The following is a 15,172-nucleotide window of genomic DNA, read 5'->3' on the forward strand; positions in this document are numbered from 1 at the left end:
ATGCATATTGAAATTTCGTTTAATTTGGGCAAATTTTACCAGAGTTATGCCCTTGATTATTAACAAACTTGTATTTTGGCAATTTCATCAAGGTGTGCTTGCTTTCTGAAATCAACTTCCCTCACAATTTTTATTATCCCCCACTGGCTGAAAGGCCCGAAGGGGGATTATGTCGTGGCGATGTCCGTCCGTCCATCATGGGAAGGGTACTCACCTTCTGAAATCAACTCCTCTCACAATTTTTGGAGGAATTTCACGGAACTTGGCAGGATTCTTTGTTATATGTCAGTAATATGCATTGTGCAATTTTGTTCAATTCAGTTGCATTTTACCAAAGTTATGGCATAGTTACCAGCAGGGGATGTTGTGCTCTCAGAATGCTCTTTTTCCTTACTGTATCCTGGATGTGGAACTGTTTCCTTTTCCATTGCAGCCATCAAGTACTACAAGAGTGCAATGCAGCTTGTCCCTGACATTGAGTTTAAGATCAACTACAGCAGATCCCCCGATCCAGACCGAGTTGGTGGGAGCTAGTAAGGGTTGAATATATCGTGTAGTTGTAGTTGAGTGTACAGAATGCTATGTGAGTAGCTTTGACTGTCCTTAAACAGTGCTGCAAAGATTGACATCGACTCCCTGTTCTCTTTCTATCCAGCCTGGAGGAGAATGAAAATGATGGCGAGATTGATGATCTCCTTGCATACCTTCAACACCAGCTAACTGTCGAGCATTCCTCCCAGAAGATTTGTCAGCCAGAGGTGGAGACATCGCAGGTGCATATTTCAGGTAAAATTAAAAAATTCCACTCAGATATATGACGTCCAAGTTGTTTGAATATTATGATATTCCTGCTGAAGATTGATTAAATTTTTTTTCTTTTTCTTCTGGTGTGTGTGCCTGTAGCGTTGCCACTAGAGGTGCTGATGTACATCTTCCGCTGGGTGGTGAGCTCAGATTTGGATATGCGTGCGTTAGAGCAGCTTTCTCTCGTCTGCAGGGGTTTCTACATCCTTGCAAGGTGAAGGCCATGTTATCTTCGTTGTGCTAATGTGGGCCAGTGTTGCAGAGCATTAACATGTCTAACACAGCCTCTTGGCAGCTTGTCTATCATCTGTGGGAGGCCATTAAAACTGAACTGAACAGCATTGGCAAGTAAAGGCTGTCGTTTGTTCTTGAAAAAAAAAACAGACAGTAAAAGCTTTTCAATATTAATTTGTTGCATGCTGCTTCAGCCTTCTTTGTTAACCTTTGATTAATTGCAAAATTTTGATAATGTGCAATTTTTCATACTTGGGCTACTCTGGTAGCTGCAACCCCAATTCCAAAAAAGTTGGGATGCTGTGTAAACGCTAAATAAAAACAGAATTTGATAATTTGCAAATCATGGAAACCCGATATTTCATTTAAAATAGTACAAAGACAACATATCACATGTTGAAACTGAGAAATGTTATTGTTTTTTGAAAAATATTTGCTCATTTTGTATTTGGTGTCAGCAACACGTTTCAAAAAAGTTGGGACAGGGCCACTGTGTTGCATCACCTCTTCATTTAACAACACTCTGTAGACATTTGAGAACTGAGGAGACCAGTTGCTGTAGTTTTGAAAGAGAAATGTTGTCCCATTCTTGCCTGATATACAATTTCAGTTGCTCAACAGTTCGGGGTCTCCTTTGTCGTATTTTGCGCTTCATAATGTGCCAAATGTTTTAAGTGAGAGACAGGTCTGGACTGCAGGCAGGCCAGTTTAGCACCCAGACTCTTTTACTATGGAGCCATGCAGTTTTCATATGTGCAGAAAGTGGCTTGGCATTGTCTTGCTGAAAGAAGGAAGGCCTTCCCTGAAAAAGATTTTGTCTGGATGGCAGCATATTGCCCTGAAACGTGTATATATCATTCAGCATTAATGATGCCTTCCCAGATGTACAAGCTACCCATATCATGTGCACTAATGCACCGTCATACCATCACAGATGCTGGCTTTTGAACTGTGCACTGATAACAAGCGGGATGGTCCCTCTCCTCTTTAGCCTGGAGGACGTGGTGTCCATGATTTCGAAAAAGAATTTCTACTTTTGATTCATCAGATCTCGGGACAGTTTTCCACTTCACCTCAGTCCATCGTAAAAGAGCTCGGGCCCAGAGAAGGTGGCGGTGTTTCTGGATATTGTTTATATCTGGTTTTAATTTGCATTTGTGGATGCAGTAATGAACTGTTTTCACAGACGATGGTTTTCTGAAGTGTTCCTGAGCCCATACAGTGATTTCCACTACAGACACGTGTCTGCTTTTAATGCAGTGTCGCCTGAGGGCCTGAAGATCACAGGCATCCAGTGTCAGTTTTCAGCCTTGTCTCTTGCCTACAGAGATTTCTCCTGACTCTCTGGATCTTTTAATGATATTATGTACCATAGATGATGTGATCCCCAAATTCTTTGCAGTTTTACATTGAGGAATGTTATTCTTAATTTGTTGCACTGTTTGCCCACGCAGTCTTTCACAGAACGGTGAACCCCTCCCCATCTTTACTTCTGAGAGACTCTGCTTCTCCGGGATACTCTTTTTATACCCAATCATGCTACTGACTTGTTGCCAATTAACCAAGTTTTGTTTTGTTTGTTTGTTTTTGCATTACACAACTTTTTCTTTTGTTGCCTCTGTCCCAACTTTTCTGAAACTTGTTGCTGACATCAAATTCAAAATGAGCATATATTTTTCAAAAAACAAAATTCTTCAGTTTCAACATTGGATATTTTGTCTTTGTACTATTTTCAGTGAAATCTAGGGTTTCCATGATTTGCAAATTTTCACATTCTGTTTTAATTTATGTTTTACACAGCATCCCAACTTTTTTGGAATTGGGGTTGTAATTAACTGGCAACTTTGTGTATGTACACTGCAGGTACTGTGGACATCTGACCATCACAGCTCGCATGTGCCTGTTAAATATCCCATTCCTAAACCATGGGCATTAATATGGAGTCAGTTCCCCCAGTTTACAGCTCTAATAATTCCCACTCTTCTGGGAAGGCTTTCCACTAGTCAGCATTTATCCCAAAGGTGTTCAGTGAGGTTGAGGTCAAAGCTCTTTCCAAGTCACTAGAGTTCTTCCATTCCAGTTTTGGCAATCCATGTCTTCACAGACCATGCTTTATGCACAGGGGCATTGTCATGCTGGAACATGCTTGGGCCTTATAGTTCCAGTGAAGGCAAATCATAATTTTACAGCATACAAAGACATCATATACAACTTTGTGGCAACTGTCTGGTGAAAGGCCCACATATGGGTCCACAACCATTTGGCCATATAGTGCATGTTTATCTTTCATGGTGACATTATAAAAAATTTAGAAGACATGTAGACCTGGACAAAAGTTTTAATTCCTGGTTTGACCTCAGAACTTGTGATCATGCTCCTTCTAACCTTGACGTGTCCCACACAGGGACCCTGAGATTTGGCGCTCGGCCTGTTTGAGGGTATGGGGCCGGAGCTGCACCAAATTGCTGCCCTTCAGCTCGTGGAGGGACATGTTCTTAGAGCGGCCGCGTGTCCGCTATGATGGTAAACAGTATGTGTGTGACTTTCTTTGTATACCTTTGAGCAGTTTATCCTCAGTAGTTGCAGACAGTTTATTTGGTACCACTGTAAAGGGTGAGTGAGTGGTGTTTTCGAAGATTTAAATGAAGTAATAAATTTGTTTTCTGTTTATTCATAGGCGTTTATATCAGTAAAACGTCATACATCCGTCAGGGAGAGGAGTCTCTGGACGGCTTCTACAGAGCATGGCACCAGGTGGACTATTACAGGTAGAGTTTAACTGTAGTGAATGTTGAAGTGTTTGTCCTGCTTTAACGTACAGTATTGACTGAAAGTTTTGAACCCTTTAGAATTTTCTGTATTTCTGCATAAATGTGACCTAAAACATCATCAGATTTTCACACAAGTCCTAAAAGTAGATAAAGAGAACCCAGTTAAACAAATGAGACAAAAACTTTTATACTTGATCATTTATTTATTGAGGAAAATGATTCAGTAATACATATCAGTGAGTGGCAAAAGTATGTGAACCTTTGGTTTCAGTATCTGTTGTGACCTTCCTACAGCAAGAACTGCAACTAAACATTTCCAGTAACTGGGGATCAGTGCTGCACATCGGCTTGGAGGAATTTTAGCCCATTCCTCTGTACAGAGCAGCTTCAACTCTGGGATGTTGGTGGGTTTCCTCACATGAACTGTGCTTATACAACATAAGTTCAAGATTTTGACTTCATTCCAAAACGTTAACTTTATTGTTCTTTAACCAGTCTTTGGTAGAGTGACTTGTGTGCTGAGTATCGTTGTCTTGCTGAATGACCCACTTTTTCTGAAGATTCAGTTCACAGACGGATGCCATGACATGTTCCTTTAGAATTCGCTGAAATATTTCATTGTTCCATCAGTGATGTAAAGCCGTCCTCTCCTAGATGCAACAAAACAGATCCAAACCATGATACTACCACCACCATGTTTCACAGATGAGAGAAGGTTCTTATGCAGGAATGCAGTGTTTTCCTTTCTCCAGATATAATGCTTCCATTTAAACCAGAAAGTTCTATTTCATCTCATCTGACCACAGAATGTTTCCAATAGCCTTCTGGTGTGTCCACGTGATTGTTAGCAAATTAGATGGGCAGCAGTGTTATTTTTGGAGAGCAGTAGCTTTCCCCTTGTAACCCTGCCATGCACACCGTAGTTGTTTAGTGTTCTCCTGATGGTGGACTCATGAACATTGGCATTCACCAATGTGAGAGAGGCCTTTAGTTGCTTAGATGTTACTCCAGTTTCTTTTGGGACCTTGCGGACTATCACGCATTACATTACAAGCATGTAGTAGACGCTGTTATCCAGGGCGATCTACAACAAGCACACACACATACCCAGCACCTAGGGAGCAATTGGGGATTAGGTGCCTTGCTCAAGGGCACTTCTGCTATGGATTTTTCCTGCCGGTCCAGGGAAGCGAACTAGCAACCCTTTGGGCCTACACACCTTGCTTTTGGAGTGATCTTTGTTGGTCATCCACTCCTGAGGAGGGTAACGGTGGTCTTGAATTTCCTCCATCCGTCTGTCTGTGTACTGGTGGAGTCCAAACTCTGTAGAGCTTGTTTTGTAACTTTTTCCAGCCTGATGAGCATCAACAGCTCCTCAGAAATCTCCTTTGTTTGTGCAGTGATACACTTCCACAAACGTGTTGTGAAGATCAGACTTTGATAGATCCCTGTTCTTTAAATAAAACATGGCACCCACTCACACCTGACTTGCATCCCATTGATTGAAAACACCTGAGTCTAATTTCACCTTCAAATTAACTGCTAATCCTAGAGGGCCACATACAGTTGTGGTCAGAAGTTTACATACAGTGACATGAATGTCATGGCAATATTTGGGCTTTCAGTAATTTCTTTGAACTTTTCTTTTTCTGTAGCAGAATGTTCAGCATATATCTTTAATTAATTAAAAAAACACTAGAATTTGATGCAAAAGTTTTAATTTTCTTTGGGTTTTCTGAAATCAACACAGGGTCAAAATTATACATACAGGGTCAAAAATATACATACAGCACATCTAATATTTGGGTAAAATGTCTCTTTGCAAGCTTTACCTTGACTAAACATTTTTGTTGATCATGAACAAGCTTCTGGCAGAATTCAGGTTGGATATTTCATGACTCTTCATGGTAGAATTGGTAGAGTTCAATTAAATTTGTTTTTTTGCTGTTTTTTTCTTGGCATGGACTCGACTTATAAGCATGGTCCATATATTTTCAATAGGGTTGAAGTCAGGACTTGCTTTAAGCTTAATGTTAGCCTGCTTTACCCTCCACAACTAGCTCTGATGCATGTTTGGGTTCATTGTCCTGTTGTAAGTCCCAAGTCGTGTTCAAGTTTCTGATGGTTTATGGTGAAGAATTCTGAGGTAGTCCTCCTTCTTCATTATTCCATCCACTTTGTGCAATGAACCAGTTCCATCCATCCATCCATCTTCTACCACTTATCTGGATCCGGGTCGCGGGGGTAGTAGCCTAACCAGAGCAGCCCAGATTTCCCTGTCCTCAGCCACCTCCACCAGCTCTTCCGGGGGAATACCGAGGCATTCCCAGGCCAGCCGAGAGATGTAGTCTCTCCAGCGTGTCCTGGGTCTGCCCTGGGGTCTCCTCCCGGTGGGGCATGCCCAGAAAGCCCCCCTTGGGAGGCATCCAGGGGGCATCCTAACAAGGTGCCCGAACCACCTCAACTGACTCCTTTCGATGTGGAGGAGCAGCAGTTCTACTCTGAGTCTCTCCCGAATGACCAAGCTTCTCACCCTGTCTCTAAGGGAGAGCCCAGCCACCCTGCAGAGAAAACTCATTTCTACCGCTTGTATCTGCGATCTCATTCTTTTGGTCACTACTCATAGCTCGTGGCCATAGGTGAGAGTGGGAGTGTAGATGGACCAGTAAATTGAGAGCTTTGCCTTTTGGGCTCAGCTCTCTCTTTACGACAACAGACCGGTTTAGCGTCTGCATCACTGCTGCCGCTGCTGCGATCCATCTGTCCAACTCCCACTCCCCTTTACCCTCACTCGTGAACAAAACCCCGAGACACTTAAACTCCTCCACTTTAGGTAGCAACTCCTCCCTGACCCAGAGTAGGCACTCCACCTGTTTCCGGCTGAGCACCATGGCCACAGACTTGGAAGTGCTGATCCTCATCCCAGCCGCTTCCCAATCAGCTGCAAACTGTCCCAGCGCATGCTGTAAGTCACAAACTGATGAAGCCAATATGACCACATCATCCGCAAAAAAGCAGAGAACCGGTGACAAAGGACAGCCCTGGTGGAGTCCAACATGCACTGGGAACAAGTCCGACTTACTGCCGGCAATGCGAACCAAACTCCTGCTCCGGTCATACAGGATCCGAATGGCCCGCAGTAGTGGGCCCTGAACCCCATACTCCTGAAGCACCCCCCACAGGGCACCACGAGGGACACGATCGTAAGCCTTCTTCAGGTCCACAAAACATATGTGGGGCAAACTCCCATGTACCCTCCAGTACCCTTGCAAGGGTAAAGAGCTGCTCCAGTGTTCCACGACCAGGACGAAAACCGCATTGTTCCTCCTGAATCCAAGGTTCAACTATCGACCGTACTCTCCTCTCCAGCACCCCACCATAGACTTTCCCAGGATATTTCCCCCTATAGTTGGAACACACTCTCCAGTCCCCCTTTTTATAAAGGGGGACCACCACCCCAGTCTGCCAATCCAGAGGCACTGTCCCTGACCTCCATGCAATGTTGAAGAGCCATGTCAGCCAAGACAGCCCAACAACATCCAGTGCCTTCAGGAACTCAGGATGAATCTCATCCACCCCCAGAGCCCGGCCACCGAGGAGCTTTTTAACCACCTCGGCAACCTCAGCCCCTGTGATGGGTAAGTCCTCCCAAGCACCCTCAGACTCTGCATCCTCCTCGGACAACATGAAGATAGGATTGAGGACATCCTCAAAAGTATTCCTTCCACCGTTGGATGATGTCCCCAGTTGAGGTCAATAGCACTCGATCGTCGCTGTCAACAGTAGGGACATTGCACTGTTTTCCCTTCCTGAGTCGCCGGACGGTTTGCCAGAATCTCTTCGAGGCCGACCGAAAGTCACTTTCCATGGCCTCACTGAACTCTCCCACACCCAAGTTTTTGCTTCAGTGACTGCCAGAGCCACATTCCGCTTGGCCTGTTGGTATCTGTCAGCTGCCTCTGGAGACCCACAGGCTAACCAAGCCTGATAGGACTCCTTCTTCTGCTTGACTGCTCCCCTCACCACAGGTGTCCACCACTGGGTTTGGGGATTACCACCACGACAGGCACCAACAACCTTGCAGCCGCAGCTCTGCATGGCCGCCTCAGCAGTGGAAGTGTGGAACATGGTCCACTCGGACTCAATGTCCCCATCCTCAGTTTAGATTAGATTAGATTAGATTAGATTAAACTTTATTGATCCCTTTGGGCGGGTTCCCTCAGGGAAATTAAGATCCGATGGACGGGAGCCTCCGCTAGACATTCCCAGCATACCCTCACTACTCATTTGGGCCTGCCCAGTCTGTCCGGCCTCCTCCCCTGCCATCTGATCCAGCTTGCCACCAGGTAGTGATCAGTTGACAGCTCTGCTCCCGTCTTCACCCGACTGTCCAAGATGTATGGTCGTAGACCAGATGAAACGACTACAAAGTCAATCATCGATCTATGGCCTAGGGTGTCCTCGTGCCATGTGCAGGTATGGACACCCTTTTATTCAAACATGGTGTTCGTTATGGCCAAACCGTGCATGGCACGGAAGTCCAACAACTGAACACCACTTGGGTTCAGTTCGGGCAGGCTGTTCCTCCCAATCACACCCCTCCAGGTCTCACTGTCATTGCCCACGTGAGCATTGAAGTACCCCAGTAAAACAATGGGGTCCCCTTATGGTGCACTGTCTAGCACCCCACTCAAGGATTCCAAGAAGGCCGGGTACTCTGAACTACAATTTGGCACATAAGCGCAAATGACAGTCAGAGACCATTCCCTGACCCGAAGGCGCAGGGAAATGACCCTCTCATCCACTGGGGAGAACTCCGAAGTTAGCGCACCGACCTGGGGGGCTACCAATAGCCCCACCCCTGCCCAGTGCCGCTCACCACCACTCACCCTTGGCAACTCCAGCATCGAAGAGAGTCCAACCCCTCTCCAGGAAATTGGTTCCAGAGCCCAAGCCATGCGTTGAGGTGAGCCCAACTATATCTAGTCAGTACCGCTCAACCTCACGCACAAGCTCAGGCTCCTTTCCCACCAGAGAGGTGACATTCCATGTCCCAAAAGCCAGTTTTCCCAGCCGGGGATCAGTACGCCAGGGCCTCCGCCTTTGGCTGCCACCCGATCCACAGTGCACCGGACCCTTACAGAACCTCCTGCAGGTGGTGGGTCCACAGGAGAGTGGTTCCGTGTTGCTCATTCAGGCTGGGCTTAGCCGGGCCCCACGGATATAGGCCTGGCCACCAGGCGTTCGCTGGCGAGCCCCTCCCCAGGCCTGGCTCCAGGGTAGGGCTCCAGTATCCCTGGTCCAGGCGAGGGTACTTGGATACCTGTTTTTCCTTTCATCAGGGTCCTTTTGAACCATGTTCCATGGGCAGTAAAACAGCCCCAGAACATGATGATCCTACCACCACTACCAGCTGGTGCAGTGTCCCTCTGTACATTGTGGTCAAACAACTCAATCTTTGTCTCATCTGACCATACAGCTATCCTCCAGAATGCTTTTTCTTTGTCCATGTGGTCAGCTTCAAAGTTTAGTTAAGCTTGAAGGTGTCAATTTTGGAGCAGGGGGTTATTTGTTGGATAGCAGCCTCTTAGTCCATAGTGATATAAAACTCACTGAACTGTAGACAGTGCTCCATCAGTTTCCAGTTCATGGCAGGGCTGTGACATGATGGTTTCTGGGTTGTTCCTGACCATCCAAACCAATTTCCTTTCAGCCGAGGATGACAGTTTGGGTTTTCTTGAAGCAAAGTGGCTTGGCAAAGTGACTTAACCTCCCAGTAATGTACATACAATTGTTTGAACTGATCTTGAGATCTGCAGTTGTTTAGAAATGGCTCCAAGAGACATTCCTGAGTTGTGTACATCTGCAATCCTCTTTCTCAGATCTGCACTGAGCTCCTTGGACTTTCCCATTTTACTGTATGTTGGTTAATCCAATGAGTGCTGTAAACAAACCATTTTTATGAAGGCACAGAGAAGCTACCAGCTGTAGTCAACCATGATTACTAACAGGAAGTTAAGAGACCTCGGCCTTGGCAAGATAAGAGACATTTTGGAAGTTTCAGCACCTCTGAATTAATCTAAGTGAGCATGTGTACAATTTTAGCCCTGGATGTATAATTTTGACCCTGTGTTGATTTCAGAAAACCCAAAGAAAATTAAAACTTGTGCACCAAATCCTAGTGTTTTTTTAATTAAAAATGTATGCTGTACAATCATTCTGCTACAGAAAAAGAACAGTTCAGAGAAATTACTGAAAGCCCAAATATTGCCATGACATTCATATCCAAGATGACATTCATGTCACTGTATGTAAACTTCTGACCACAACTGTACTTTTGCCACTCACTGAAATGCAACATTTGGATCATTTTTCCTTAGTAAATAAATGACCAAGAATACTAATATACTTTTGTCTCATTTGTTCAATTGGGTTCTCTTGATCTACTTTTAGGACTTAAAATATGATGTTGTTTTAGGTTACTTTATGCAGAAATGTAGAAAATTCTAACAGGTTCACAAACTTTCAAACACCACTGTTCATAGTTGAAACACATGCAGATTATTTAATATATATCTGATGAATTAAGTCAGGCAGGAAAAATGTTAAGAAAACTATCGTTTCATAACACATGTCAAGTCTCACATTTTCTCCCAACTCTGCGTCTGTGTGCTCCAGGTACCTACGCTTCTTCCCTGATGGTCAAGTAATTATGTTGACCACGCCCGAGGAACCTTTGGCCATGGTTCCACGTCTTCGCAGCAAGAACACAAGGTATCTAATCTCTGAATACTTTAGTTGAGGTCATGGGCTAAGCTCTGTGTGAGCACTTTCAGGTTTTAGTGCCACATCAACCGATTCAAATGGTAAACATTAAACCGACGCAATGCAAAAACAAGCAAGTCAAGTCAACTTTATTGTCAAGTACATAGTTTGCACATGACGTCACAGAGTCGGGGATTCCCTAGTGGCGGCCATCTTGTGGGTCAAGCTTACCGTACGGGTCACTGAGCACACATTGTAACGCGCGAGTACAAAGTCTTCAAAAGAACCCAAGCAGGCTATTTAAAGCTAGCAATGGTGCACACCTGTTGTATTCACGGCTGTCATAATAGGTCAGATGATGACGTCAAGCGGAGCTTTTATGGAATTCCCACTGTACGGGAGCACGAAGGCAAGCAAACAAAGAAACTCGGCATACAAAGGAGAAATCTATGGCTTGCGAGAATCAACCGCAAGGATTATCAGCCTTCCAAACACAGCAAAGCAATAAATAAAAATAGAATAACTGAAATAAACAATATAAACAATATAAACACTCTAGATAAGAAATAGACATCGACTAAACACTCACAGGTATATATACATACACATACATAAATATACACACACACATAAATTGGAGCAAAGGGACATAAAATAACAGTCAAGCAGTTTTAACGGGTTAAAGTCCACCAAGTTCAAGTACTTATCTGTTTCTTGTGCAGCTTATAAAAGTATTGCCAAAAGACTAGTGTACTGAATAAAATAGCTGACCATGTTTTGGAGTGTGACTATAAACGAGGAGGCAGAATGAGAAATATCTATAGTCAACCCTTTTGTATTTTCTTTTCTTTTACCTCATTTATAGCTAATTCATGAATTATTATTCTTTTTATTTTCTTCTTTTGCCTCTACATCTGTCTACCTTCAGGTGTGCTGATACAAAGTGTGTACAAAATTCACAGATGTGGAAATGTTTATGAAAACCGCAAGAAAGTGATTAACGTTAGTTCAATATGGACAAAAAAGAGGAAAGGTTAACTTCATCTTCGCAAACTCTGAATACTGATAAAGCAAACCTGCAGTTTTGTGTCAGTTGGCAAGATGTCTTTGAGATGATGTAATCATAGCCTCATTTTGTGAACTCGTAATTAATTTTGTATGGGAAAGTACAATATAATCACAGCCCGGCGATATCCGTCTCTACTGAGATTAAGTCAGTGTTTCTCAACCACTGGGCCATAGCCCATTAGTGGGCCGCAAAGCGCCATCTCGTGGGTTGTGAATTTTTTTTCAAGTTGAAGTTAATTTTTTACTCGTAGTAGGGTGCAATTGCTGGGTTGCATCTGACATCACATCCGCCTCATTAAGCTACAGTCACACTACAGCTCATGATGCTTTGCGATGGGTTATCGATGAAAATAAGGCATTTTGGTGGTGATATACACGTGAGCTAAAAGTTGTGGTCACACAGTAGGTGACTTGACTGTCATGCCTTTGCGCACTTCAGTCTGGCACTGCTCGAGTGGCCGCACGTGCGTTTGGGACCCAGTCACGCGTTTGGGACCCAGTCACGCCTTTGCGTGCTTGAGTCTGGCACACAGATACGGTAGCTGTTTTCACAGAGGCTTTGCGAAGTATTATCATTATCACTGTCATGTTTGTTTCTAGCCATGTTTATAATGCTGTTTAAATACTCTGCTTTATGATTCTGCTTTATGATTTGCTTTTGTAAATATCACGCCTGCTAATAAACTCTCCCTGCACTTAGATTCGTCTCACCCCGTCTATCATGTAGTGTCCTGATCCCCAGATCTTTAACCCAGCCACATATAAAAAGTCCATGCTCTTCCAGGTTTTCATCTGTTTGTCCGTATAGAACGATGTCTGCAGCACCAGGTAGTTTGAGATGTCAGGGAACTCAAAAGATGGATAATTTTCCAGCTTGTAGGAAAAATCCTTCTTTGTTAGCGTGTAAGGATCTAATCCCATTGAGTGGTTTCTATACCCACTTCTTTTGAGTACACTTCTTGGTTCTAATAACTTGCTTGTTTGCTGTACACAAACATGGCAATAAGTTCTTGTGTTAATGGACCAGACTCCACTTTTGGATCATTAATCCCTTTTGACTGAGAATGCCCTGCGTGTGTGGTTTGGCTTCTGGCACATCCATACATTTTTAAATACAATACCTATAATTAAAAACAGTTTGTTTTATTGCATTTTTACAACCCCGATTCCAAAAAAGTTGGGACAAAGTACAAATTGTAAATAAAAACGGAATGCAATGACGTGGAAGTTTCAAAATTCCATATTTTATTCAGAATAGAACATAGATGACATATCAAATGTTTAAACTGAGAAAATGTATCATTTAAAGAGAAAAATTAGGTTATTTTAAATTTCATGACAACAACACATCTCAAAAAAGTTGGGACAAGGCCATGTTTACCACTGTGAGACATCCCCTTTTCTCTTTACAACAGTCTGTAAACGTCTGGGGACTGAGGAGACAAGTTGCTCAAGTTTAGGGATAGGAATGTTAACCCATTCTTGTCTAATGTAGGATTCTAGTTGCTCAACTGTATTAGGTCTTTTTTTGTCATATCTTCCGTTTTATGATGCGCCAAATATTTTCCATGGGTGAAAGATCTGGACTGCAGGCTGGCCGGTTCAGTACCCGGACCCTTCTTCTACGCAGCCATGATGCTGTACTTGATGCAGTATGTGGTTTGGCATTGTCATGTTGGAAAATGCAAGGTCTTCCCTGAAAGAGACGTCGTCTGGATGGGAGCATATGTTGCTCTAGAACCTGGATATACCTTTCAGCATTGGTGGTGTCTTTCCAGATGTGTAAGCTGCCCATGCCACACGCACTAATGCAACCCCACACCATCAGAGATACAGGCTTCTGAACTGAGCGCTGATAACAACTTGGGTCGTCCTTCTCCTCTTTAGTCCGAATGACACGGCGTCCCTGATTTCCATAAAGAACTTCAAATTTTGATTCGTCTGACCACAGAACAGTTTTCCACTTTGCCACAGTCCATTTTAAATGAGCCTTGGCCCAGAGAAGACGTCTGCGCTTCTGGATCATGTTTAGATACGTCGTCTTCTTTGAACTATAGAGTTTAGCTGGCAACGGCGGATGGCACGGTAAATTGTGTTCACAGATAATGTTCTCTGGAAATATTCCTGAGCCCATTTTGTGATTTCCAATACAGAAGCATGCCTGTATGTGATGCAGTGCCATCTAAGGGCCCAAAGATCACGGGCACCCAGTATGGTTTTCCGGCCTTGACCCTTACGCACAGAGATTCTTCCAGATTCTCTGAATCTTTTGATGATATTATGCACTGTAGATGATGATATGTTCAAACTCTTTGCAATTTTACACTGTCGAACTCCTTTCTGATATTGCTCCATTATTTGTTGGTGCAGAATTAGGTGGTGTTTACATTAGACCGTATCCGTCTCGTTTTCGTCGCGGATGCACTGTCTGTTCACATTAAAACGCCGGGAAACGACTCCACAGGCGGAACAACTTGAATCCGCCAGGGCCCACGTATTCAATCCATTACGTATCTGATCCGGTGCTGTGTAAACATTGAGGAATGAGGATACGCTGTGCTGAGCTCTAGCTGACGTCGTCATTGGACAATGTCACTGTGACATCCACCTCCCTGATTCGCTGGCGTTGGTCATGCCACGTTGGTCATGTGACGCGACTGCTGAAAAACGGCGCGGACTTTCACTTCCTGCTATTTGTCCTGAATCACTGCTCGTGCGCTTCACTCGCGCGCTCTGTGAGCTGCGCAGGGCCGGAGTGCGCACCCTCCAGAGGGCACTCGCTGTTCAGGGCGGAGTGATTTGGAGCGCTGGATGCCTGTGGAGCCGAGCGTATCCGTGTATTGGCGTTGCTGTGTGCACGCGAATCGTGTATTGGCGTTGCTGTGTGCACGCGAATCGTGTATTGGTGTTGCTGTGTGCACGCAAATCGTTTTAAAAACGTTAATCTGATGATCCGCTGATACGGTCTAATGTAAACACCACCTTAGGGGGATTGGTGATCCTCTTCCCATCTTACTTCTGAGAGCCGCTGCCACTCCAAGATGCTCTTTTTATACCCAGTCATGTTAATGACCTATTGCCAATTGACCTAATGAGTTGCAATTTGGTCCTCCAGCTGTTCCTTTTTTGTACCTTTAACTTTTCCAGCCTCTTATTGCCCCTGTCCCAACTTTTTCGAGATGTGTTGCTGTCATGAAATTTCAAATGAGCCAATATTGGGCATGAAATTTCAAAATGTCTCACTTTTGACATTTGATATGTTGTCTATGTTCTATTGTGAGTACAATATCAGTTTTTGAGATTAGTAAATTATTGCATTCCGGTTTTATTTCCAATTTGTACTTTGTCCCAACTTTTTTGGAATCGGGGTTGTATTTAATTCCTGGGCTCCCATCTGTAACAGGGTGTGATGTTGCATCCCATGTATACACTTCATAATAGATTATTACGTAGATTCTAATCGAATAGATGAGCCAAAATAATTGGGGATCTTTTTCAATGGACCCCGACTTGTTACAAGTATGAATAGG

General features: G+C 44.0%; 1 protein-coding gene across 2 annotated transcripts in view; it reads left to right on the forward strand.

Moving 5' to 3' along the window:
- Positions 1-15,172, forward strand: part of fbxo9 (F-box protein 9) — a 49,921-nt gene that overhangs the window by 20,355 nt on the left and 14,394 nt on the right. For both annotated transcript variants that reach the window (XM_060925401.1, XM_060925402.1), the window contains 6 exons: positions 434-533; positions 656-786; positions 904-1,018; positions 3,443-3,561; positions 3,716-3,806; positions 10,488-10,583. In XM_060925401.1, the coding sequence (XP_060781384.1) occupies positions 434-533; positions 656-786; positions 904-1,018; positions 3,443-3,561; positions 3,716-3,806; positions 10,488-10,583 (652 nt within the window). The remainder of the gene's footprint in view (positions 1-433; positions 534-655; positions 787-903; positions 1,019-3,442; positions 3,562-3,715; positions 3,807-10,487; positions 10,584-15,172) is intronic.

This window comes from Neoarius graeffei, chromosome 7 (assembly GCF_027579695.1).
Source record: "Neoarius graeffei isolate fNeoGra1 chromosome 7, fNeoGra1.pri, whole genome shotgun sequence".
Taxonomy (NCBI): Eukaryota; Metazoa; Chordata; class Actinopteri; order Siluriformes; family Ariidae; genus Neoarius; species Neoarius graeffei.